The sequence below is a fragment of the Peromyscus eremicus genome, chromosome 5 (genome assembly GCF_949786415.1).
Source record: "Peromyscus eremicus chromosome 5, PerEre_H2_v1, whole genome shotgun sequence".
Classification (NCBI taxonomy): Eukaryota; Metazoa; Chordata; class Mammalia; order Rodentia; family Cricetidae; genus Peromyscus; species Peromyscus eremicus.
Window position 1 is genome coordinate 31,276,867 of NC_081420.1, and position 26,315 is coordinate 31,303,181.

The 26,315-nt window shown below is 51.8% G+C and overlaps 1 protein-coding gene across 1 annotated transcript; it reads right to left on the minus strand.

Annotated features, from left to right (window-relative positions):
* Positions 1–12,352: 12,352 nt before the first annotated feature.
* Foxf2 (forkhead box F2) lies at positions 12,353–16,967 on the minus strand. Its single transcript, XM_059262328.1, has 2 exons — positions 15,791–16,967; positions 12,353–12,552 (listed from the first exon to the last, which is right to left on the minus strand). The coding sequence occupies exons 1-2, from the start codon at positions 16,965–16,967 to the stop codon at positions 12,389–12,391; spliced, it is 1,341 nt and encodes a 446-aa protein (XP_059118311.1). The 3' UTR covers positions 12,353–12,388.
* Positions 16,968–26,315: the final 9,348 nt, after the last annotated feature.

A 26,315-nucleotide genomic window follows, 5' to 3' on the forward strand; every position in this document is an offset into this window, starting at 1 on the left:
ACTTACCTGATCTGAATTCCATTAGCCAGAAGACAGCTGGTACCTGGACTATGCTCTCAGTGGAATGAATATGACCCGAAGAAGACTCTTCCATGTCAGCTTCACTTACCACAGATTCCTGCCTATGTGCCACTCAGAACGGGAGTGCTGTACTGAGTCATCCTTCCCAAATATCTACTTCCGTGGGTTGGTAAGTGAGGTGTGGTGGATGATTGAGTGGATGGATTGCATGTCTTGGGAGTTGTGACATTCTTTCCGAGACATTAGTTTCAGACAGGTACAGCCACATGCCTTCAGACTCACCCAGTGGGGAGCCTGAGGCAGGAGGATTGCTTGGGCCCAACCTTTAAGGCCAGCCTGGCTAATATGGTAAGACTCATCTTAAAAAACAAAACAACTTAAAAGTTTTTAAAAAATTGGTTTTGCCCCAGGGTTTAAGGTTATCTAGCAAGAATCTCAATATAGAGACTCTAAATTGCTGAAACCATATTTTTGAATGGCTGACCACAGTCCATATTCTTGGGTGATCAGCCACAGCCCTTGTTAGCTCTGCACAGATAAATGTAAAATTGTTGGGAGCTTCTTTCTCTCTCGTGGAAAGATCCAAGAAGTGTAGGCTTTTGACCTATCAAAGGCAGAGTTCTGAAAATGCCACATGAGGCCTTTTTCTGGCTTGCACCTGATGCAGGGAGCTCTGATGGAAAGCTGTATGTTTACACAATCCAAACCCCCTGACCACCAGCCCTGGCCCCAGCCAAAGCAAAGGCCCCTTGCTATCTGGGAATGAGCGCTGCTGCCTGCTTTGCCCAGCCAGGGTCTGCTGTCAATGCAGCTGGGCTCCCAGGTGGTCCTGAATGTAAATCTCCATCAACCAACACCAAGCACAGGGACCCAGAAGGGAAGCTTCGCGTCTGCAGCTGCTCTGGGAGGCAAGGCTGCAAGAACCTTCAAAGAAAGCCTGGAGGGGAAGGTGTGCAGCTTGTGGATATTTCAGGACACAGGGAAGCTGACATACCAACTCCACCTCAGCAGCCATTTACTGCTTCATATATTACAAAGCGGGAGAGATTATGTCTTAATTACACGCTCTTCATCCTCAAAGGCTGTGTTCCTCTGCGGTGGCCACTAGCACTTGAAATCTATGGAAAACATGTGTCTGGCCTCGGAAGTTAATAACGTCCTGGTGATTTTTCCAGGGACAGGGGAGGCTCCTGTTCTCACAGATGATTCCTGACAACCACTGCTGAGCTGAGTCACAGGCACATAGGTGTGTAAAGGGATGTCTGGGTTTGCCCTGGGCTTTTCGAGGTGCTGAGGGTGGGAATACAATACCATGGAGAGGAGGATTGGGTCCCAGGGAAGTGGTGGCGGCAGTAGAGCTGGGGACCCCACGGGGCTGTGGCTACAGCGTGGGTCTCTCTTTCTCACAGGCCCAGGCTTCCAGGGAGAAGGAAATGTGGCAGACATTCACACAGCTCCAAGCCAGCCAGGACCTCCCACCCCGACCCTATCTGTTGAGGCAGTCCAATGTCAAACAGGGTAGTGACAGTGCAAGCCTACCACGAAGTCAGAGGGGACAGGAAAGCAAAGCAATCTGCCCCACTACGCTGCTCAGAGCTTCTGGGCCGATTTTCAAAACTGCAAAGTCAAGGACCCAGGGTGGTCCTCAATCACCCTTCCCTGAGGGCTTTGACCTCTGGTTCCTGTTTTCTTAGGGTGCAAAGTAACAACCCAGAGTGGCTGTGAGGATTTCAATTCATCACATTTATTCTCATTCATGTGGGGTGCTTGATTTGGGTTCTTAATGCTCGTTCCCCAGAGAGGGTCTTTATAGCCCAGCTCATCCTAGAAACCTGGTAAGTTCAATCAGGTTTAATGGTTTCACCTGGGGTCCGATGGCAGCAAATACTAGAATCAAACTATCCATACCCTACCCCCACCTGCTCCCCACTCCCAAGTCACCTCTTGTTTGTTCCAGGAGACTTGAGCCTGCTCAGAAGTTTTGAAAAGCCTCCTCTAATGTTGGCACTGAACTGGGCGAAGAAAAAGGAAAGTTGTAACCCTGCCCTTGTTATGCACATAATTGTTAATAGAATTGTGGTTTCTTTCTTTCTTCTGTGACCTTGTTTTCCAAATTAAAAACCCTCAGTGACTCACTCTCTGCTCTGATCTGAGAAACAAAGGAGCTGGAGCGTGGTTGTGGGCAATCTAATCATGGGAGCTGGGGAATTCTCATAGGGAAGCAGGGCAGGCTGGACACAGGGCCGTCCATGTTCTGCCTCTGCCCCTGTTCTCCATACCCAGGAATCCATATTGAGTCCTCCTGGCCAAGTCAGATCTGTTTACCTTCCCTCCAGTTGTTGTGGCTTGTGTCCTAACAGTAAATTCAGCCTCTGCTCACTGGGGGCTCCCAGCCCACTAGCCTTTACCCTTAGACGCGAAGGACGCGAAGGCTAGGGCCTTGTCTTAGGTAGGGTTACCATTGCTGTGATCAAACACTGTGATCAAAAACAACTTGGGGAGGAAAGGGTTTATTTGGCTTGCATACCCAGAGTCACAATGCACTGAAGGAAGCCAAGGCAAGAACTCAACCCAGAAGGACAGATGGAGGCAGGAGCTGATGCAGAGGCCATGGAGGAGTGGGGCTTACTGGCTTGTTCCTCACAGCTTACTCAGCCTGCTTTCTTATAGAACCCAGGACCACCAGGCCAGGGTGGCACCATTCACAATGGACTGGGCCCTTTTACATCAATTACTAATTAAGAAAATGCTCTGCAGGCTTGTCCACACAATTTTATGGAGGCATTTTGTCAGTTGAGGTTCCCTTCTCTCAGATGACTATAGTTTGTGTCAAGTTGACATAAAACCAGCCAGCCCAAGCCTAGACATGCTTTGCTACCACTCATACTGATTGGCATAGCTTGAGGGAACCTGGTGCTTGATTGGAGCCTCTGGCTTGTCCCTGCACAGTCCAGAAAGGTCTGATCCCCCACCCACTCCAAACCCAGCCTGTTCAGAAAGTCTCCAAACCAAGCAAAGGCACCAAAAAGCCCAGTTCTGCATTCTTGGTGGCCGCTGCAGCTTCCTCTCCTGAAGTTGCCACCACTTAAGTCCCCACCTCAGCACTCAGCTTTTGACCACACTTGGATACAAACCCAGCTTGTGGCAGACATCATCACCCCTCACCTACAACCTATAAAATCTCCCTGCTTTAGTTCGGGCATGTGGCTTCTCTGGCCTTGATCTCTGGGACTGGAGAATCTGCCTAGAAGTTGCTTTATTCAATATGCCTGTTGTTATACCTTTTCAATTTGGCTTCCTGTTCTGGCTTACTGCATCAGGGGAGAAGCTTATTACTGGGGGGTAAAAAAGCTATTACCTGGAGCAGCTGGCTTCCTCGGGAGAAAGCATAGGCATCCTGGGGGCAAGCACACTGCATTTGCTGTGGTCCATTCTGTTCCTCTGGGCTAAGGATAGCACAGTCCACTGTGATATAGATTATAATTTGGGCCTTTGACACTAACACCCTAATACAGGCCCAGTGCATCTGGGAACTGCCAGGGTGAACATACGCATGCATGTCTTTCTAGAGTAGCTTCCACACTGTGTACATTGTGATTGTCATTCAGTTTATCTCCCAAGGTGCATGACTCAGATGTGTGGGGATTCAAGTTGGAGTTTCAGGAACTCCAGTTGTGAATTGTGACCATTAGCAAGTCAGTATATGTTTAAAAAAAAAAAAATGGGTTAGTGAGATGTACCTTATGAGACATTTTATTTATTTATTTATTTATTTATTTATTTATTTATTGGTTTTTTGAAACAAGGTTTCTCTGTGTAGTTTTGGTGCCTGTCCTGGATCTCGCTCTGTAGACCAGGCCGGTCTCCAACTCACAGAGATCTGCCTCCTGAGTGCTCGAATTAAAGGCATGCACCACCACCGCCCGGCATGAGACATTTTAATAACTGACCCAGGGTGTGGCACATGGCTAGTTAGCAGAACCTGGTGCTCAGGGCATCTCTTTTAAGATGTGCACAATGCTGCAGGAGTGTGGGGGAGAGCTGATGGGGGCAGCCTCACCACTCATGTTCATGAGTTTCCCAAGTTCAGAAAATGGAACATCATTGCCAAGATCTGATCTCCTTCCCCTTGGGAGCAGAAGTCGCCCATGCTGCAGACAGCCTGGCCCCTTCCAGCCCTACATGGAGAGGAACTCCAGCCTTTTCCCTCCAAGAGTGCACCCGAGAGGGTCCTGAACCCACTGTTGCATTAGAGAGCTTTTGCCTTGGAGGAAATAGTCTATCATGCAGACATTGAGGGTTCAAGGAAAGAGGTGGAAGTGAGCCATCCCTTCACCACTATCCTTCATTGGACTTGCTTCTCTAGAAACAAGCATAGAGCAGCACAAGCAGCCTGTGTGCAGGATCCTGGAGATTAGGAATATCTCTGATTTCTGCAGACCTGATGAACAATGGTTATGGGTTCGATCGAGTTCCTCTCCCACATACACTTCCAAAAATAATAATAATAGTAAGCTACAGTCTTTGACGGTTAACTAGTCAGTTTGACTGGATTGAGAGACTCCTAGGAAGTGCTTTTGATGTGTGCGTGAGGATGTTTTCAGTGATGACTGGGCACGTGGGCCAGTGAACTGAACACCCCCTCACAGTGTGGGCAGTACCTTCCCAGATGTTGGTGTCCCAAGGGACAACAGTAGAAGTAGAAGCTTGCAGGTTCATGTGCTGGACTCCAAGTGAGAACTTTCCCCTTACTCCCATCAATGGTGGATCAAGCTCTAGGCTCCTCAGCCTCTGAACATGGGCTTGCATAGCAACCTTGCATAGCAACTCTCCCACGGGCTTTCAGGCCTTCAGCCTCCAATTGGGCATGCATCATCGGTCTCTCTTTTTTCAAAAAGGTTCATTTTTTAAAAATTTGTAAAATTGTGTGTGTGTGTGTGTGTGTGTGTGTGTGTGTGTGTGTGTGTACCTTTGGAGGACAGAAGAGGGCATAAGATCCCTGGAGCTGGAGTTAACAGGCAGTTGTAAGCGGCCTGACATGGGTGCTGAGAACTGAACTGTGGCCCTCTGTAAGAGTAGCAAGCACTTTTATGCACTTAGCTATCTCTGGCCCTCGTGGGTTCCTCTTGTTCCAAGACTTTCAGCTTTTAGGACTCATCAACTGTTTTCCCTGGTTCTCTAATGTCCATTGTGGCCCTACCCAGCCTTTGTTTGTGTAAGTCCCTTTCCCACGGTCCTGTTCCTGTGGAGAACTCTAATTCAGAGTCCAAACCACCAGTGATCTCATTTGAAGACTACATCTTTACTGAGGCAGTGAAGTCCTTAAGGCAGGTCCCTAAGGCTGGCCCAGTCCCTCATAAAAAGGGAGCATTTGGGTATGGAAGAGACGTGCATATCAGGAGGTCATGTGAGGGCCCAGGGAGAAGATGGCCTCTCACGTCAAGGAGAGACCTTCAGCAGACCTTCCCCTCCAGCTCTGAGAAGGAATGTCCCTGCTGAACCTGAGACTTAGGACTTCTGGCCTCCAGCAAATTCCTATATTTCATTTTATTTTGAAGTTTTTATTTTTTAGCACATAGTTTCAGAGGATTCCATCCATTGTGGTGGGCCCAAAACCAGAAGAAAAGGTAGATACGTCTGTATGCCTTCCTGTGAGTAACACGTGTGGATGTGTCTCTGTAAGTGCATAAATGTTTCGATGTGTCTGCATGTCTTTGTGTGAGTGTATCTGTGTGTGCACAAGAGTCAAGGTGTGGGTGTATATATGGTTACAACTCTGAGTGTGCACAAGTGCCTAGCTATGTTTGTACCTCTTTGAGTATGTGCATGGATGACCGTTGGTACACAACCACATGCACAAATGTCCAGGTATGTGTGTACATCTGTGTATGAGTGTGTGTTTCTATATACACATGTCCATATATGTCTATAAGTCTGTGTATAGGTATATCTTTCTGTATATACAAGTCTCTGTGTATTAAGTATTTACATGACTGCATCTGAGTACATGTATGAGTGTGTTTGTGTGTGCATGAGCATCCCAGTGTGCTTATATCTGTGTGTTAGCATGTAAGAGTGTGCCTACCAGGGTGCATTTTCTTTTAGTGGTAGCTTTGGCATGCTTAGTTTGGAGTATCCTGCCTGGTTACCTTTGTTGTCCTGATTCCCAGGCCAGACAAGATCTATCTTCGCGAATTAAGGTTGTAGACTTTGCATCTGTTATACACTTTAGGGTCTCTACAGTCTTGGCCTTCATACCAGTCAGCATATTGACACCTGGCATGCTCAGGAGAAGGGGAGGCCAGGCCACTGAGCCCATTGTCCAACTAGTCTATGTGCAGGATGCAAATTAGTGTATCTCCTTGACCCCCCACAAGGCTTTTGCAAAGTCTTAGTAACGTATTAAGAGCAGTCACAGCTAGCTGCCTGCTGGGATGGCCCTTCCTTCTCTGCAGAATTTACCCTAAAGCAAAATATGTCTGTCTATGGACTGATGGAGCAACATGCCTGGCCTGCTGGGTGTGGCTGTGCAGAAGCCAATCTCAGCCTTGGCTGCACTGACTGTCATGAGTTGGATATTGGTGGGTACCTAACTCATGTAATATCTTGACAGGTAGGTGTACACATATGCAAGGCCATCTCATGATCAGGAGACCTCCTGGGACTCTTAGCATATGAGGTTTCCTCATCTGTCGATGGTCATCCTTGAAGGACTTAGAAAAATATCAATAAGATTCTGATCATCCCAAGGAGTTTCTTTAAAAAAAAAAAATGGAGGCCAATCCTCACCAGATGAGATGACCAAAAAGGATAGGAGACCCTCAGGGTGCCACAGCTATGGGTACCACTTTACTGCTCCCAGTTTCTTGAAGATTACACAGCCTGCTCGCCATCTGTGAACACAGACGTGTCATCAGGATACTGCCACCCCCGAGGGTGAATGTCTGTTAGGTTACTTGATGACTTTGGAATCCGACGAGCTTATGCTTCAACCCTGCGGAGCAATTCTGTTCTCAGAGCAAAGTGTTCCACTTTCTTCTTCTGCAAGAGTGGCTGTGTGGGTTGGCCATCACTGGTCCCCTGGCTCAGCTGGTCCAGCCACACTGTCTCCTGATGGTCCCATCATGCTTGGTGCTGGCTGGAACTACTTAAGAGTGAGTAGCAGGAGGGACCAGAATGGTAGCTAATGACCAGCAGGAAAGAGCAAGAGAGAGAGAGAAGAAGCAATCGTTCTTCACCCTATATTCTGGTCAGACTTGGCCCATTTAAAAGCAATTTTAAGCTTGTGGTAGGCCTTTATGGGAATAGAGCAGTCTGGGGCATTAGCTCTCAACTGCCCCCTCAGAACTCAGTTGTTGTCTCACAAGCATTTATGGCAAGAGGTCTGGTGACCCAGGCCTGGATGGACGGATCCATAACATCCATCTATCACACAAGGCCTTTAGAGACTGGCAAGCTCAAGAGTTATTGGCTGGCTTGCTGTGGCCTTGGAGCACTCTGAACTCCAGAAGAGTTTCCAGAGCCTTCATTCTTTCCCTAGTGATCTTGCGGTCTGTGTGCTGTGGACTTCCCAGGCCCCAGGTCTACATCTGTGGTATTTTCCCTTGCTAAGATTCTGTTTCACCAGAAGCAGGTTGGGTAAAATGTATTTCCGTTCTGATAAAATATATTATAATATATTTCCATCCTAAGTAAGCTGCTGCCTTTCTGAATTAATCCCCATGATGCACAGTAATTAATAAACCCCGAATCTGCAGGTTTTCTTTTGAGAAAGCACCCCACTCCACTTTATGCCACGCAGCGTCGTGCCCTGATAGACCAAGCTCCCCACAAAACCAAACTCCCTCTTCCTAAAGGAAATGTTCTTATAAAACTTCTAGAACCTGCTGCGGCTGTTCAGAGAATCTGAGCATGCCCAGCTAGAAAACTCCCCTCCCAGAATCCAGGCAGAAGCCCACAGAAACAAGTGTGCTGGCCTTTCAGCCAAAGGGTTGGTGCTGGAGACCAGACATAGCGGAGCCTCAGGGGACAGGAGTCCGGACTCAGGGCTGCTCTTCCTATGGGCTGGAGCTATGTTTCCAGTCCAGACCTTGCTTCTCCCTCCTTCCCTCTCCTTTCACCTTCTCCCCCAACTTTGTCCCTGGCCCTCCCTTCCCCTTCCTCTGTGTTCTCTCCCTTCCTTTTCTTCCCCCTTTCTCCTCTCATTTTTCTTCATGTCTCCCACTTCTTTTCTCCCCTCCTTCCCCCTCCCCTGCCCCTTCCTGCTTTCCTTCTCTCCTCGTCCAGCCTTGCTCTGGCCTGACCCCTCTGTGCCTAGGGCTCCTCATGGCTCTCTGTCAGAGAGCCCAGCCCGCTTTATCTTCTCTCTAGTACACGCTCGCTCAGGACTTTGTACAGAAAATGGAAGAATTTCTTTTCTTAGCCTCCTTCTGTTTGGAGGAGTCTGTCCAACATTGTGTTCTGTGTTGAGTACTAAGATTTTTTTTTTTTTTTTTTAGGGCAGGGGGCTGGAGAGATGTCACTGGACTTCTTTTCTTTCTTTCTTTTTTCAACATTTGTTGACGAAAACAAGAACTCGTGCTTTTGAATAAAAATGAGAAGATCTTATTTTTTGGTGTAAGTTTCAAAATTTGACCTGTGTTTTCTAGTAACCAATGAGAGAGATACTTGGGGTAGAAAAACTGTTTTAAAAACCCTAACTTCTTACATCTATGCTCACTTAATTAATAGGTTAGCCTCAACGCGGACCAGGCAAACCTATAAAAGTATCTCATCCAAAGTGTCTTTTTAGCGCTGTAGGCTTCGGAGTGCAGTCCCTGGATACCTTCAGCATCTCTGAGCTTATGAGAAATACCACTTCTTGAGCTCTGTCTGGGCGCACTGAATCCCAGCAGCCCCTTTTTAAGAAGCCCTCCAGGCCATTCTGAGGTTTCATAGGGTCTGAGAACCACTGCTTCTGAAAGAAGACCACCACCCTGCCTGTGTCTGCAGGGCCAGATGAAAAAGCTTTCCTGGAAAATTCTGGAAAATACATGAATGTGGGCCAGATCCCTCAACACACGGTCTAAGGATTATCTGTAAACTGGACCAAGATCTCCATGCCATAGTGAGCATCTGGAGTGGCTTCTGAAGGCCTGTGTGCTGTCTCTGATGTTAGTAGAGGTGTAGAGCCTATTGGTAGTGGGCTTAAGTGGGAGGCCTTCAGATCATTGGGGGGCTTAACTAGGCAGGTTGTGGGGCTCCATCCTTTCCTTTCTTTCTAACTCCCAGGATCTGAGGGGAATAGTTTGCACCACCACACGCTTCCATCATGACGCGCTCCACCAATCAGGCCTAAAAACCACCTGCCAAACCCACGGACTAAAATTTCCAAAGTGTGAGTCAGATCACCCTCTGCTCTCTGTGAGCCGCTCATCTTGGGTATTTGCTGTGCTGGTGAAACTCACTGCCCCCATCTCATGGGGAAACAGGATTAACTAGGTAACTGTGCGTGGCTCACTAACAACCACTGCCCAGCCCTGGCGTGGCGTTCTTCACCTGTTCCCTTCCTTCTCGCTTTACATAGCTCCAACTAAAAACAGACACACCAAAAGCCAGTCATTCCTTCACAAAATATTCAGATATCCTTTTGCATGTTGTTTTATTCTGCCAGTGAGCAGAAGTTCTGAAGACCGGAGGCACACTTGATGAAATGTGTGGGTTGGTAAGCTCAGCGACAGAGCAAGGGTTTAGCGTGTGGGTTCCGTCCCCAAAGTATACAAACAGTTGAGAGATTCGGACCCCCCTCATTGAGTTATTTATTTTCACTCCGAAATCTACTGTAGCACTTATTTTAGAATGTCTTACCAGTATTTCAGAAACATTTAAACACGTTTCTTAACTTGAAAAAAAAAGTGAAAAGAAGAATGACTATTAACATGTCTATGTGCTTGTGTCTTGGGCGGGGGAGCTAAGAGAGAAGCCATTGTGACTCAGAAGGAACAGTGACCTTAGCTGAGGAGAACTCTAGCAGCTTAGGGGTGTCAAGATCTTAGCAGATAGTAAATAAGGTCAGGAGGGTTAATGAGTCTCCATCAGCGTTCAGGATGGAACTGTAGATGGAAAGGATACAACAGAGAAAATCAGAAGTGTTTCCTAAAAGCGGAAAGCGTAATTCCCGACGGTGAGGTGTTCTAAATGTCTATACTGATAAGCACCAGCTTTGTCTTGTCCTAGCGCTCTTTGGAGCCCAGATCCTCATGCACCTGTCTCTTGCTCCACCAGGGGGCGCGCTGGTTCTCCGGATGCGGTTGGCCAGACCCGCCTGGAGTTTGAGGTCCCGTCATTCTCTGTATAAACAAGTTACGTTCAAGTGTTTAGGATATAAATTACGACCATGCCGGCTGCCTTGGAAGGAATGTAAACACAGCACTGTGGTCGGAGCAAACTCTGAGACTGACTTCATAATTTATAGCAGGCCCCCCGAGTAACTCAGAATAAAGGACAAAAAGGGGGGGGGTAGAAAATACTCTATTTAAATGCAAATATGATAATGCAGAAACAAAAGTGTTTAACTCCGTGCTTTTTTTTTTTAATACAGGAAAGAGGTCTAAGGGTTAGGAATATGGTTAAGAGTTTTGAAACCACCTCAGGTTGAGATTCATTGAAATAATAATTTTTAAAAAAATTACCGCTCTCCTGAGTTACCAATAAGTACCTGGTGGTGGATTGAAAGGAAAGAGAGATTCCCACTCGAGAAGCAAAAGCAAAAACAAAAATCTAGCCCTGGGTTGAAGAGAAAATCACTGCAACATGATTAAAGGTGAACATTGCTCTGCTCCCAAGGCAAGTTATTCTGGGTGGGAAATAAATCCTTCCGCCCCACTGGACTATTTTCTCATTTTTATCCCGTGTCCTGCCAGTTCTGTGGGCAGCATTCAGGACTGGGAAACCCAGCAAGAAAAGACGCAGAAGCTGTGCGATCCTGTGGGAGCCTTTGTGGAGGGGTGCCAGTTTAAAGCCCCAAGCTGCAGTCTGCTCCCTCTAGGTCCCTTTGATCTGACCACCACCCAAAGCAAGCTGCACTCTGGGCGGGAGGTGGGGGACTCTGAGGCTCTGGGTGGCGGCTCAGGCTCTGCCCTCACATCTCCCAGCTAGAGGAAGGAGCAAAAGGGCAGAACTCTTGGGCACAGGAAAGGAGACAAAAGGGGCCCAAAGCTTGGCTTCCTCAGATCAAACCCTGGGCTTTCAGTATCTTGCCAGCTTTTGTTGTTTGGGTGTTTCTGTTTGTTTTTTGTTTTGGTGTGTGTGTGTGTGTGTGTGTGTGTGTGTGTGTGTGTGTGTGTGTGCGTGTGTGGTGTTGTTGTTGTTTTTAAGTCTCTTTCACCTTCTGGTTTTTGTTTGGCTAGAAACAGTGAGAGTGAAGTAGAGAAGGGAATGACGGAAGTGTCTTCTCCCCGAGAAGACCCACAATCAGGACTGGCCTGGCTTATTCAAAACAGAGACCTCACATCATGTCAGTTATACAACTCTGGGGGTGGGCAGTGTAGAACTGCCAGGCTGCCTGGGAGGTGTGGCCATGACAGGGTGACTGCGGAGGAAAGGGTCCCTAAAACAACTATTTGTTATACACATTTTATTGAAAAAAAATCTTACATCAAAATATTTTTGGCAAACTGTAAAAGTATACATAAGTGCAAATATACCCTCCTTTTAAAAATACAAGCGAAGTGTGAGTATAGGAAGATCATAAAAATATCTTTAAAATACGGTGGTAGAAAAACAACCTTGTAAAAATGTTGTATTGTCACAATACTGAGAGCCGCTTTCGTAAACCAGACTCCCTGGTTCTTCATTTCTTCACAACGTTCTTTGGCACCTGTATCCGAAGGGAGTGGTGGGGGCGGGGTGGGCAAAATCTCCTACTGGGCCAGGCAACTAAACAAGGCTTTCTTGAAATACTGTGCTTTTAGCACTGCCTGTTTGAAAAGCACACACACACACACACACACACACACACACACACGCACGCACGCACACGCGCGCGCACACACACACACATACGCACACAGCCCTTCTCAGACTCCATCAGTGAACGCAATGACCACCCAGAACTGAAAGTTTATGTCTTACAAGTAGTAAGATTTTACTGTCAGCTCCTCTCTCTGTCCTCCTCCGGGTATTGCCTCGCCAACAGTCTCCTCTTCCACGGGTGGGCAAATATCTGGCGAGCAGGGCTCCCCTGGGCATTTGTCTAAGTGATGGGCGTGCTACTTACTGCTATCCGTGTGCACAGTATGTGAGTGGGTCGTAGTTCCGAGCTGCCCCTCTCGGAGGGGAGAGGAGGAAAGGCCGAAGAGGGAGAGCAGCCTTCAAGGGCTCTGTCCATTCACATAACACAGGGCTTAATATCTTGGCACACGCTCTGGTGGTGATGGTGATAATACGAGCCACTAGCGGAGGGGTGGAAAGAAGAAATGCCATTGAAATTGAGGACGAAATCTTTTCTGTCACACACCGGAGTGGAGTGATGCTGATAACGAGGCAGTCCCACTGAAAGAAGAAAGAGAGAGAAAAAAATCTTTTCAGTGAAAGTCACCCAGATGATGGTGGGGTATATTACTTCTAACATTTCAATTTCATGTGTGGTATTTTGACGGCGGAGGGTGCAGAAGCAGCTGGTTGCCTTTGGGTGTATGACTATAAAACCGGTAGGAGAGGAAAAAACAAACAAAGCGAAGCAAACAACCAACCAACAAAACCCCCAGCTCAGAGCTCCCTGAAGCCCCAAGACGCCAGCCTGGCTTTGGTTTTTAAGAACCCCTCCTTGAGAGGTGTTCTGTTCCCTCTCTAGGACTGGGAGTCCTCTTTGCCAGGCCTGGATTCAGGCTGCGCCGGGTACAAGCACCCTGCCAACACCTCCGCAGCCTTCACCTCTGCTTTTGAGCTCTGCTTTCTTGTCTCAGCTCTAGACGCTGGAAGCAGAGGGCTGTCCCCATCGTCCACAGAGGATGACAGAGACAATGCCCTGAAGGAGAAGGGACCCGGGAAGGGGCGGGGGGGGGGGGGAGCAGCCCACTTCCCATCCTGGGGCAGCAGGCTTCTCCGTAGGTCCCCAGTCCTTTCGGCCTTGCCTTTACAAGCCAGGAGTTTAGGGAATCGAGAAGTGCTCCTTGCCCGGGGCATCTAGCTGCGCACGGAGTCCCCGAGGGTACCGGCCGCGCGCGGTGCCTGGAGGCCTGCGTCCCGCTGCCCAGGGGTTGAGTCGGTTCCTCTCGGAGCCAACCTGCCGCCCACTTTTGCTTTTGCTTTCTTGCCCCCCCTGGGGGGAGGGGCAACGGGCTCGGGGCTTCAGGGCGCATCTCCGCCGCGTGGGTAGGAGTTTACGAGGCCTTCCCCACGCACCCGGTTGGGGTGATCCGCACCAGCCGTGCGGGTCTGTGTCACCCCCAATGCGGTTGTAAGCGGAAGAAAAGCGTTATGTGCGGCCCGCGACGCGTGAGCCCTACGCTGGCACAGGCCACTCGCGCCGAGCGACCAGGCCGCTCATCGGCGGACGTGGCTCGACCTCAGCGGCTACAAGGGACCACTCAGCGTGGCTCGGCTCTCGAGAAGCGGCCCAGGTGAGCGCGGGAGGGGGACGGCGGGGTCCTGCTCCGCCACCGCTGCGGCCAGCGAGGACCAGAGCTGGCGCCTCCACCCCAGGTCGCCGCTGGTGCTCGGATGGATGGGCCGCCATGGACCACATACACCCGGCTGGTGAGGCCCGCAGGGCTTCGCGGTCAGCGCTGACTACTCTCGGCCCCGGCGGCGGGTCCCGCTGCCACTGCTTCCCTGAGGACACCGCCTCCGCCTCCGTCTTGGAAAGTGGAGGGCGCCGCGCGTGCGGGTGTGCGGTGGAAGGAGGGTCGTGCTGTGTGCGGGGCCATGTGTGTGCTGGGCGCTGCCAGCTGTCCCTAGGCCACCGCCTCAGCTGTGACTGGCCTCGCGGGACCTTCCAGCTTCAGTGGGCCGCAGTCGTGTGGGCAGCATTCGGAACCAGGCCCTGCAGGGTCCCCATTTACAACGAGGGGGCTCTTTGAAATCCCCCTCATAAGGTCTTTACTGGAGGTGACAAAATCCGAAGACTATTCTAGGAAGAAAGCAGGACAAATGCCCAGGTATAAAGGGCAGCAGGGCCAGATCGGCCTAAGCTATCGTTTGCGGGGAAAGGCTAGATCACGACAAGGCACGGGGGGCAAGAGACCCGAGGCCCGCCTTCTTGGCTGGACAGGTCTCATGCTGTCCAAGTTAAAGGTTAAGCCGCCATATCCGGGGACTTTGGGGGGTTTTGTGCGCGGCCTAGAGTGCGTGGCGTGGGACACCAACCTAATAAAAGGGTCAGAAATCTCTTTCCTGCGCTTTTGCTAGTTTGTTTCTTCCTAGAGTATAGATTCCTGACAGCTGGGAAGCCTGGGAGTCTGGGTTCAAGGTGAGCTAGGTCTACCCAAAGGGAAGGACAGAGGACAGGGCCAGAGCAGTAGGCCCAGGGAAGGGGGAGGGAGGCATAGGTTCCAGTTCAGCGTGAAGGAGGGAGACTGACAGCTAGCCGGTAGGGCGGGAGGTGGGGGTGGGGTGGGGAATATGGGAGAGGGTCATCTGTATTGGTTACTTGTTGAAATTCCCATAAAATTGAACAAGACTCTGTTCTCTGTGGGTTAAGTCAGCCTAAAATCCTCTCCCGTGTGGTCCTGCCTAGACTGTCTTTGTTTGGTTAACCTCTGAGACCCCCAGTTAAAAGGCTTATTTGGGAAATTTCTCCAAGATCTTTTGCTGTTTCTCGGCTTCCCCATCGCCCCAAGCTCCTGTAGCACATGTAGTCACAAATATATGAAGTTAGGCATCACCCTGTGAATTTTCTGATCAGGGTGGGAAGTGTGTGGGACACAGCTCCTTTGGGTTTTGCCCTTGACAGACAGGCTCCCAGATTTCAATCTGCAGCCTGTGGGAGCCTCAGGGGAATTAATAAGGGTTTATCGCTATCCTCTAGATAAAGTTAGCCAAACACAAAATTCTCTCCTCCACTCCCTCCTCTCCTCCCACCCTTCACCACTTTTCACAAGTCAATAAATTTTCATAATCTGCAACCCACACTGCATAAACCAGCCACACTACCAGTGGCCTCTAGGCACATTTCTTAGGGGTACCACACTAGGGCACCCATGCCCTGATGCTCAGGACAAACTTGTGTCGTTAACTAGATCCACTGTGTGTGTGTGTGTGTGTGTGTGTGTGTGTGTGTGTGTGCAATGACTTTGGTGCCTCTTGCCACTGGCAATGTCCTTGAACTCCTTGTCCCTTTTCCTGCCGCCCCCTTCCATTTCTCTCTCAGGTAAGAGTTCTTTCTCACTTGCTCTGTCATCTACCTTTGGAACTAAAGTAGGGCAAAAGGAACTTCGAAAAGAGTAGGGAGAACAAAATGAACCAAACCCAATTCCTCCACCCGGGTCTCCAAAAGTCACAGGCCTTCTTTCAGAGCCGAGTCTGGCCTAATTGGGAGAAAGTCCGCAGTGTCCTGATGTAGGCCAAGAAGGTTAGGACTTGGCACCACCTTTCTCCAGTCTGCGAAATTCTGGAGCCCACCAACCGGCCCGCGGAGTATCAGAGAAGGCTGTAAGATCAAATCCTCTCCTCCCAACCAGGATTAGGGTGCAGAATCCCCCCCCCCCAACATCCCAGCTCCATAGACCCCAGCGTTGGAGACCGAAGGTGTAAGGCTGTGGCTCCAGCGGGCCTGGGCACTCTGTTTTACCTGAGAGATCCTCGCGGGCGTTCTGGTGCAAGTAGCTCTGCTCCAGCGAGTAGGAGGACATGCTGGGGTGCAGGCCAGCAGAGGCTGCGGGGTTACTGCTTGGCGTCAGAGCAGGCTGCTTGAGGTAAGGTGAGGCGCCAGGCGAACTCCAATGTGCCGCAGGGCTGGTGTAAGGCGAGTGACACTCTATTGCGCTCGCCATGGCCGGGGATGAGGGCACTGGGCTGCTGCTGCTGTCCGGCCCATAGTCCCCGCCACCACCGCTGCCACCCGCTCCTGCACCGACGCCCGCAGGACCTGCGGGCACCGGACAGCTGGCCATATAGGTGGAGCCCGGGTTGGGCGACATGTGGGGGACGTGGTGGTGGTGGAGGTGATGTGGATGCGCGTGGCCCGGAGCACCGGCGCCTGTATCATAGCCTGCGGGCATCATGTCGAGGCCACCATAGCCGCCCTGGCCATGGCAACCCAGAGGCGCTGAAGGAGGCGCTTGGAAGTCGAAGCCCTGGGGCAGCAGCGAGGCCCCGAAGCCCAAGCCGCTCACCACGCGATGGTACATGGGCTTGAGCGCCTGGCACTTCCGCCTGAAGCCGCGGGGCCGCCGGCGGAACGAGCCCTCCTCGAACATGAACTCACTGGCCGGGTCGATGGTCCAGTAGTGGCCCTTACCGGGCCGCCCGAGGCCCTTGGGCAGCTTGATGAAGCACTCGTTGAGCGAGAGGTTGTGGCGCACGGAGTTCTTCCAGCCCTGGTAGGCGCCACGGAAGAAGGGAAAGCGCGCCTGCAGGAACTGGTAGATCTCGCTGAGCGTCAGTCGCTTGCTGGGCGAGCTCTGGATGGCCATGACGATGAGCGCGATGTACGAGTAGGGCGGCTTCTCGGGCCGCCGCAGCCCCGAGGTCGCCTTCTTGGTGCCCCCGCTGCCGGAGCCCGCGCCGCCGCCCCCCGCCGCACTCTTGCAGGCACCCGCCGAAGCGCTGACCGAGTTGGAAGAGGACGAGGCACAGGAGGCAGAGGATGAAGATGACGACGACGACGAGGTGGTCTCCAGGGTGGTGGCGGGCGGCGGGCTCATCAAGGCGGCCTGGAGCGCGCCGGGCGCCGGGCTGCACGCGCGGCGGAGTGGGGCAGGCGGCGGGCGCGGCGGGGGCGGCGGGGGCCCGCCCTCGGTGGTCATCTGGGAGCCGGGAGCTAGGCCGGGCCTGGGGGGCGGACCCCGGACCGGGACCAGCGGCGCCGGAGCCGGGTCGGCCCACAAGCCGGGCGAGCGCCCTAGTACGCGGGCCGCGCCGCAGCCGGGGCCACTCCGGGCCAGTGCTTCGGCGGAGCCTCCCTCAGCTCCTCTGGGGCTTCGGGCGGCGGCGGCGGCGGGTCGGAGGCAACGCCCCGCGCATCCCTCTTCCGAGCCTCCGGCCGGCGCCTTGCGCAACCACCTCCTCTGGCCACTAAGGCGAAGCTGTCCTTAGCGGGACAGCTGCGCCCTCGAGCCGAGACTTTCGCCTGGACCCCGGGGGACTAGCCTGTCGTCTTCTTTCAGGAGTGCTCCTCTCTCTGTCTCTTGGACTTCCTCCCTGGCGCGCCCTCCCTGCGGCCGCCTCGCTCCCTCCCTCGCTCCCTCCCTTCACCCCACCCCGCCCTGCCCCCTCCTCGCTCCGCGCCGCCCGCCGCGGGGAGGGCGCACTGGGCCGCCGTCACTCCTCCCCCTCCGGACCTGGCGGCGGGCTCCTGCTCTTATCGCCTCCCCTGACTCTCCCGGGTCCTACTCGCTCCCCTAATTCTTCTCTGGTCTCTTTCCCTTTCCCCTTCTGCTGGGAGGAGAACTCCCAACCTTGGCAAGGCTCGACTACCCCTTATTTCAGCAATTCATTCTCTGTCCCTTCCAGCAGCCCATCCCTCTGTCCCTATCCCAGATCCCCCGCCCCCCTTCCCGCGAGGGGACCCACCCTGCCCCTCCTCCACCTCTGCCGGACCCTGTGGGGGCTGAGTCTTGGGGCAGCGGTGCCCTGGAAGAGCCTCCTTAGCCACGATCCCCAGTGCCCGAACTGACACCATCTGTCAACTTCATTTAGACAGTGCCGCCCTCAGCCACACGCCAGGGTGCCAGACGTCCCAAGGTAACGTGCCAATCCTGGGTCTCTCTCTCTCTCTCTCTCTCTGGCTGGACTGCAGGCTTCTGAGAGTTCATAGTAGAGGGCAAGCACTGGGCGCCCTTGAGCTGTGGCCCCGGGGTAGTTATGAACATATTTTAAGCTGGGCACTGGGGTTTGGGTGGAGAAACCCGGGGCAACTTGTAGAGAATCAGGACACTTGAGTCGGGTGGACTCGCTTTAATTTGCTTCCACCTTCCACCGGCTTGTCGTTTCCACTTCAAGCAGAAAGAGTGGTGGAGAGAGAGAGAGAGAGAGAGAGAGAGAGAGAGAGAGAGAGAGAGAGAGAGAGAGAGAGAGAGAGATCGAGATCCTGAGGTGAGGAGATAGCAGTGCTTATCATCGTCAACACTGAAGGTCCGCACAGCTGCCAGTGGGTTTATAGCGTCAGTCTTCCGGTGCCCCCCCCCCTCCCGTGCCATGGCCAAGCTCACTTCGTCCGAGAACACTCCCCCAGTTGTGTCTTATTCATCTCGGTAAGAGTAGGCTCCGAGAGAGATGGCCCTCGGGAGAAATCATTCCAATGAGACCCGACAGTTAGTTATTGGATTACACGTGCGGGGAAATGTAGTCTGACCCCGGACAGGGGCTGCAAAGAGAGCTGGAGACTGAAGCCGGCCTGGCCACACAAGAGCTTGTGGCTAGGCCCGGAGAGACAGAAATGCCCACCAGGGGAGCAAATGCGAGGCGCTGCAGTGCACACTTTCTGCACCGGCCCCGAAAGCACTGGGTTGCCATGTGTGCTGGAGAGTCTGGGAAGGTGGGAGGGCAAGGAAGAGGGTGTAGGGACCCCAGGGAAGATGCAACCAGAGTCTTGTGGAGCGGAGTGGGGTCCGGCCCCTCCGGAGTGGGGGGCTGCACCAGCTCTCAGTGCCCCGGTGCATGGGGACTGCTCCCAATGCAGAGTGCTGGTGGGTCTGAGGAACAGAGGAAAGGGCGGGTGCGGGGGGAGGGGACTGGCCCCAGACAGTGACCTGAAGTTGAGTGGAAGCAGGCTTTTTCCATCAAACCCTGCCTGGATACCACACACAGAGCCCGAGTGTCAGTTTACTGCCCTGAGCCCGGCTCCTTTTCCCTAAGCTCCACAGTAATTAGACAAAGAAAACCTAAATTAGCTGAACAGGCGTCGACAGCTTCCTCCAGAGCACCCCTGGTACCTACATGGGAATGTGTCCGAAAATGGCCCGATTGTAGCCGGGAGTCAGCTAAGAAAACACCGCCGAGCAGAACTGAGTGGACCGCTCATTTGCAAGAGAAAAAAAAAAAAAAAAAAAGAAACAAGTCGCTCTTTTCCGGAAGGGATGTTTTGATTGGGTTGGGGGTTGAAGTTGTTTCGACTTTCTAAGAATTTCTTTTTGACTGACGACTGAACAGTTGGGGGGCAAGTCCCCATTTATTTCATGCTGGCTTCCCCCTCATCCTCTTTTGTCATTTTGCCTAGACTAATTTTATGATGCGATTTAATATGGAAGTAAATATGTGCTCATTAAACCGAAGTTGTAAGTGTCTGAAAATAATTATTTAAATGAAGTAGAAATTGGGTGTAAAGGATGGTATTGGCCTAAAGGAGCTCCACGGCAGACTTCAGTGTTCTGTAAATGTGTTTGTGTGTGAATGTGTATGGAGGTGGGTAAAGCGTTGGAAGAGTGAGCAGGCAACAGGTTGGGAAACCTTGTATGAGGTTAGTATGGTGCTCACTCCGCTATGCACCTGTTCTTTTTCTGCACCTGGGGAGTCTATGTATCCCAGTCTCCATGGCACTTGCTTTAAGACTGGCCTTAAAAGGTTTTGGGTCGTAAGAGACTGAAGGTGCTAAACCTTTTAAAATCATGGCAAAGTTTAATAACCTTCCATACCATTAGCTCCAGTTTGGGAGCCAAAGGGTCCTTTTATAATGGATACCTGAGATTTTAGAAGTGTTACAAATACTCCTATTTGTAACCCCTATTTTAAAAAAGAGTTAAAAAAAAAAAACCCTTGATGTATTTTTAGTTTCTACTGATTCAACTGGTTAAGTTACATGAGGCTTTAAAGGAATTCCTTTTATCATCCAGGTATCAATCATGTCCCAAGATTCTCTAAATCTGTAGATCTCTCTTGGAGTCTGCAACAGATCCGAGGCAGTGGAGGGGGGGGGTCTGCAAACTTGAAGCCTGTTTCTTTCTAGGGCTCTATACACTGACCCTTCCCAAGTCCAGAAAGGTGGGGAGCTTGGTGGGTAAGCAGTTGGGCAGGAAGAGGACTTCTCCAAAGCACTTTCTTGGAGATCCCACATCTAACCTGTTCTTTGACAGGGGCTGCTGCCTAGGGGCAAGCCATGCATTTGGCTCAGGCATGGAGTGGTGCTAGGCCCCCAGATTTAGTGTTCTTTTCTCCTTCTCAGCCATGGATGTATCCAAATCTAGTGGGTCAGAGAACACATCTGATAACAAGTAGGTCAAAGTCTTCCTCCCTGCAATAGTTTCCGTTTCCGTGAGCAGAAAGGGTTTGTTTGTTTGTTTGTTTAATTTTGCTGGGTTGGGGGTTGAAGCAAACTAGGGAATGCTCTACCTGAGCCCCAGCCCCAGCCCCAGACCCGTGCAGGGTTAAAATGGAAGTCTCCTTGATCCACTTGCCTTGTTTAGATTGGTACCACTCCCTAGGAGGTCCCCTCTCTGGTGTGAGCCCTTCACGGATTTTCATTCCCTGTCAATAACAAAAATCTTGACTTATTTTTTAAATGGGGAAAGTACAGGTATGATTCAGTCAAAGGATTCTAGACCAGCCCTGGTGGTGCTTCTTCCTTAGTCAAGAAATAGACATCTCAGAGCAGTCCTCAGTCCATGGCTTTTGGGTTGGTCATCTGTCTCCATCTGGGCTGCGGGTTCCCTTCCCGTCCTACCCACCCCTGCTCCAGAGCAAGGGAATGTAAACTCAGCTAAAATTGGGTTTCTCTGATTTTTGTTCTGTAATCTACATTTTATTCTAGGAAATCTCTTCATTATTGCGGTTTACATCTTTTCTTAGCATGCTTCCTTTGTTTCGTGGGTTTTACATGAATTGGTTTAGACTAAACCAGTAGAGATGGGAGAGACCTATCTACACTAGCCGTGCTTAGGGGCGTTTAGGACCTGTCCTGGGGGAGCTGGTTCTGCATCCCTCCCTTCAGCCTGAGCCTGAGTGGGGAAAGCCTCATGCTGGTCAGTTGGAGGATACCCCCACCGTTTTCACCCTGTGCTTAGGTCCTAAGTCACCATGAGCAGAAAGGTTGTGAGCGCCCAAGATAGGTTTCTAATTGCTCCAGCACGGGGCTCCAGGTCTGTTCGTGTGGTGGAGCAGAGATGAGACTCTTGCATGCCGCCGCCGCGGAGGCCTCTCTGAAAAATCCGCCAGGAACAGAGTTGATCTTTTTGGTGTTAGGTGATTGCTGCAAGAAGCGGGGAGTTGGAGAGCGAGACTTCAGCAGGAAGGTGAAGCTAGCCGTTTTACACCTCCTCTGGAGTCTGTTCTCTTTCCTTGGTCCAGAACCCTTAGCCACATTGTTATGAAAGCCCAGAGCCACATTTTATTTGGATCCATTCTTCAGCTCTCCAAGCACGTGTGTTCAGGGCAGGACTCTTTTTTTAGCCATCTTCCTGAGAGATCAGCTCCACAGCTCCTGGCTGTAGGCATGACTCCATGACCCAGATGGCCAGGTCAGAGGTGCTTGGAGAGGGAAGAGACAGAGCTAAATTACCAGACCCCCATGGGAAAAAAAAAAAAAAGCCTCTTTCTGTCCCTTTCTAGATGGCCAGACTGAGGGTTCCACGAGTTATGCATTCCGAATGTGGGAATTGTCCCCAGGAGCCAGTCCTCCGGCCTACAATACACCCCGCTCCCCGCCCCCCCCCCCCAGGTGGGATGCGCGCTATGTTTAGGGGTGGAAGTGTTAGGGGCATAGGCCAGCACATCTCCCAAAAGGAGATGGAAAAAAAGCTGGGGGGCGGGGAGGGGCTGCACTTCACACCCTGGAAGCGAGTGTGGGTACAGTGCCTGTAGGCACGTTGATTCTGCGTCCGTCTGTGCAGCTGGGAGAAAAAAAATCTACTGACTTTAGGGTGCAGGATCTAGCTTTTGAGATTATCTGGAAACCTGTGGGAGCCTGGTGGCTTCATGGGCGTGAGGAGTGTACAGCGCAGGCGCTGTCAGGAGCTCTGGACCACTGCACTCCTTCCCTGAGTCCTGCTCCAGGGTGACCACCCTGCCCTTGGATGTCTCTTCTCTTGGGAATTCTCGCACACCCCTTTCCGCCTCTTTTGGGAGTTTTCTCACCCCTCTTCCGTCCGCCTTCAGGGAGGGTGGTGGCTAGGCCAGCTCCCCCAGGTTCACGCGGGATGCACTGTAGAGCCTGGCTGCTACAGAATCACCCATCGAACACCCGGAGGCTGCAAGGCTGGCCCCAGACGCCCCCGACGGAGCGGAGCGGAGAGGCCGACTGGCAGTAGGCAGGCGGGCTTTCACGGAAGCGCCCTGGAGGTCCTAACCGGGGGCCCGGTTTTCTTCCCTAGTCTGGCTGGGTCTTCTCACCCTCTGCCTTCCCTTCCCCCCAAATAAATAAATATCTGGGAGGGCAGCGATCACGGCGGGGCGCCGGGCCCTGAGCCTCAGCGCAAATGAACTTCCTGGCGCATCAAAACTCGCTGCAGTCCTCCCGCGGAGCGCAGGATATGGGGCGCGCTCGCCTCTCTTCAGAAAAGGAAACGTAGCTCTTCCAAAAATATAAATCAGTTCTGACGTCCAAATATTTCTTTTGTCCTCCAGCATCCTCTGTAGGGATAAATAAAACGTGCTCGGCGCCCAGAGGCCGACTAGGGACCTCGGGGCGCCCAGACGCCGCCTCTGAAGTGTTGCTTCTGGGGATTCTCCCTCCTCATTGCCACCCTCGCCCGGCCCTGGGTCCCTCTTCGGCTTGCCCCTCGGTCCTTCGAGTCTTAGAGAGCTACTGGCTTGTGCGGCTGGCCCAAGGGGAAAGGCGTGCTTAGAAAGAGGTAGAGTCCGGGAGAGTTGGGCCTAAGCAGTCCCTTCGGCCCCAAACCTAGCCTTCTGTTACTCAGTCCACACGTGGCATAAACCTAACCCTTCTAGGAGGTGGCCTCCGATTCCAGTAAGTACCAGGAGGATCCCAGAATGCCCCACATCAGACCGAGAGGACCCCTCGTGGGGCATCCCTAGGGCTGCTGCTCCCCCAGAAGCAGCGACAGGCAGTGCAGCATCAGTGGCTGCGGCCTGGCAGGGCTATCAGTCTGTCAGACCCACGTGTTTGGTCATCCTTAAGCCCCCACCTCACCCCACCCCCCGCCCCACAATTATGTCTTCTACTTTGGCTAGGTTTTCCACTGGGGTTAGAAAAAGAAGCCCACTGCAAGGCAAACGACAGGTAGCAAAGTGGCGGAGAAACCAACGAGATCCGAAAGAAGATGAGAAAGTGGCCTGAGGGTGTCCCCTAACTCTGCGCCCCTCCCCTCTCTCCTGACACCAGGGTGTTGAGAGCCTCCTCTCCCTACCAAATCACCCCGATGCACCCATGAGACCAGCCTGAAAGACTGGGGATCTCGGATACCAAGGGCACAGGGGTTTCCACCTGTCCCGGGTCCTCCCCCTCCCAACAGGCATCGCCCACCTCCAGTATCCTGTTGCATCTGGCCCCGGATTGCATTGCGTGTGGGCGCTGTTCACTCACCCCTTCTCCTCAGAGGATCTTCATGGCTGAGTTGCCTCAAAATCCCCCGTCCAGAATATCTTAGAAGGGTTTAGACAATCCATCACCCACCACTTTAAGAATGCTTCCTCCCTTTCAAACACAATCCTTGGACACCAGAAAGTCTGCAGTGGGGAGGGGCGCGCTGGAAAAGAGAATAACTATGTAACCAACGTCAAAGCCGCTCCGAAACCTTTCGGAAACAAGGACCAAGGCCAAAAATCGCTCCAAATGATTTATTGACCGCCTCATCCTCTTTCCCAGCTTCCCCGTGACTCTGTCTTGTGCCTGCCAACCTACACCCCTGCTCCTAGTGGTATCAACTCCGAATGCTTCTTGGTTTGTATTTTGGGAGGACACACTTTGCTTCTTGGGGTTCAAAGAGGAGAGTATAGCTTGGCTGACATGCTTATGGGGTCTGGTCACAATGTCTTTTGCTGGTAGAGAGAGTGAGCGGCAAAGTCTGGGCGTGGACCTTTGGCGTACTCTGAGGAGTGAGGAGTGTCTGCTTGCTTTCCTGTGCTTTAAAGTCTTAGGGACCAAGAGGCGCCCGGAGTTCCCCTTGATTCCGCTGGGTGGCGCCAGGCTCTTGGAAATCGCATCCTGCGGGGCAGCACGTAGCGATCCACCGCGAACTGCTCTGCTTCACCTGCTGGGAGCTGGAGCCGTGTGTGTGTGTGTGTGTGTGTGTGGGGGGGGGGGGGTGGTGCGGATAGGGGGCAGTCCCAGTGCCCGCGCACCTGGCCGAGTCCCGCTAGTGTTGCCCCTAGGGGGACAGACGCCTTCAAGTACTACCTTATCTCGTCCTCGGTTGGCCCCCATAGGGCACATTCTCCAGGTCCATTTTCAGAAGAAAATAAACTAGGTAGACGGGAAGAGTTCATTCAGTTACCTTAGTTTTTAGTTCACAAAAGCGGTGTGTGTGTGTGTGTGTGTGTGTGTGTGTGTGTGTGTGTGTGTGTGTGTTAGCGGTGGTGGTGATAAGGGCTTCGCCTCTTCGGTGGTGATAAGGGCTTCACCTCTTCGTTTTCGAGTTACTCGGCGAGCTCCTGGAACTTTCCTCCAGTCTTGTAAACCAACAGCGAACCGAAAACAAATGGACAACCAACCATCTAACCAACAAACAACGAACTAACCACCCCCAAACGTGTTGCAGTGGGTTCAGCAGCGACTGTCCTTTTCCTTCCTGGACCTCAGCCCTCGGGTCTCCTGTTGTCCTCAGTGACCTGAGTGACTAGGTCACTTTTTTTTTTTTTTTTTTTTGGTTTTTCGAGACAGGGTTTCTCTGTGTAGCTTTGCGCCTTTCCTGGAACTCACTTGGTAGCCCAGGCTGGCCTCGAACTCACAGAGATCCGCCTGGCTCTGCCTCCCGAGTGCTGGGATTAAAGGCATGTGCCACCACCGCCCGGCCTCTAGGTCACTTTTTGATGGAGGAAAACTCTGTGGCTCCCTAAATTTGTCCTGGTGAAATTCTGCAAGGTGAAATGGAATATGAAGGGTCCTTTGGGGGTAGGCTCTGCCAGCACGCTGGGCTTGAACCAGAGGTACAAGCATCCCACTGTTCCAGGTAGCCCACTGGCAGTTTTTAAGTGGTGGTGTCTGAGAATGAACCCGGCTTTATCCTCAATGACACTTTCCTGGAAGGAAGGAAGGAAGGAAGGAAGGAAGGAAGGAAGGAAGGAAATCCCTTAAAATGAGCTTTATCGGTGCAAATTCTTTGGTACATTTGTACTCGGAGAAATTCACACCGTCAGTGAGGTATAGGAGTGTGCAAAGATACCCATTCCCATCACCCCACACTCCTGACACCTAAGTATCAAGTTTTTATCTCTTTTGCCTTAATTATTTTTCTCTGCTTTCATTTCTTGCTGAAACATTTTAAGCACCTCTACAGGTTATGCTTTAGAAAACACACCTTCTTCTTCCACTTCACACCCCCAGATCTGGCTCTTTCAAGACTAAACGCTTCATTTTGGGTGTAAACAAGCAGCAACCCCCAACCCCAGTTCAAAATCAGGGCAGGACACCGTTCTCTCTGTGTGTATTTCACAAACAGAATTCTCCATTGTGATGCTCCCTCCAGAGGAACTTTAATCCCAAGGGTTTTTTTTTTTGTCTTTGTCCCCACTATTGAGTTGGGGAGAGCTCTTCACTTAAAGTTGGGAGTGTGGTTATCACTGTGAGAGGACTCCCCAGTCCTGTCCTGTCCTGCCCCCTCCCCCAGGAGACTCAATTCTACATTACTTTCTTCAGCACAGGTCAGGTTGGTTCTAGAGAACATATCTATAGGTGTGTGTGTGTGTGTGTGTGTGTGTGTGTGTGTGTGTGTGTGTTGTTTGGGGTCATCCTTCTTGCTGTACAGCGTTTTTCAAATGCATCTCTAGGCAGTGACTAGCCTGGGAAGAACATTCCCCATAGTTTGGAAGTGCCTGTAGCAGAACTTTGATGGCCTAGAGGGGCTAAGGGGACTTGAGAAGTGACTGGAGAAAGCGTTAATTGGCCTTGCCCCTTGCCCCTTTTGCCCAGGTCAAGACTCTATAGTACATTTAGTAATTATTTGTTGATGTACTGATTTTTTCCTATATCACTAACAGCACACATACCTTCCTGTTCAGTGAAATCCTTGGCAGGCAGATGACTCTGGAATGGCGACAGGTTGCCA

What these genes read in the sequence shown, in the direction of transcription:
- Foxf2 (XM_059262328.1), bottom strand. Translation starts at nt 16,967, where the DNA reads ATGACCACCGAGGGCGGGCCCCCGCCGCCCCCGCCGCGCCCGCCGCCT. An exon ending in CGCCCGCGAGGATCTCTCAG is followed by an intron (nt 12,553 to 15,790) that starts GTAAAACAGAGT and finishes TTCTTCTTTCAG; the next exon opens with TGGGACTGCCTCGTTATCAG.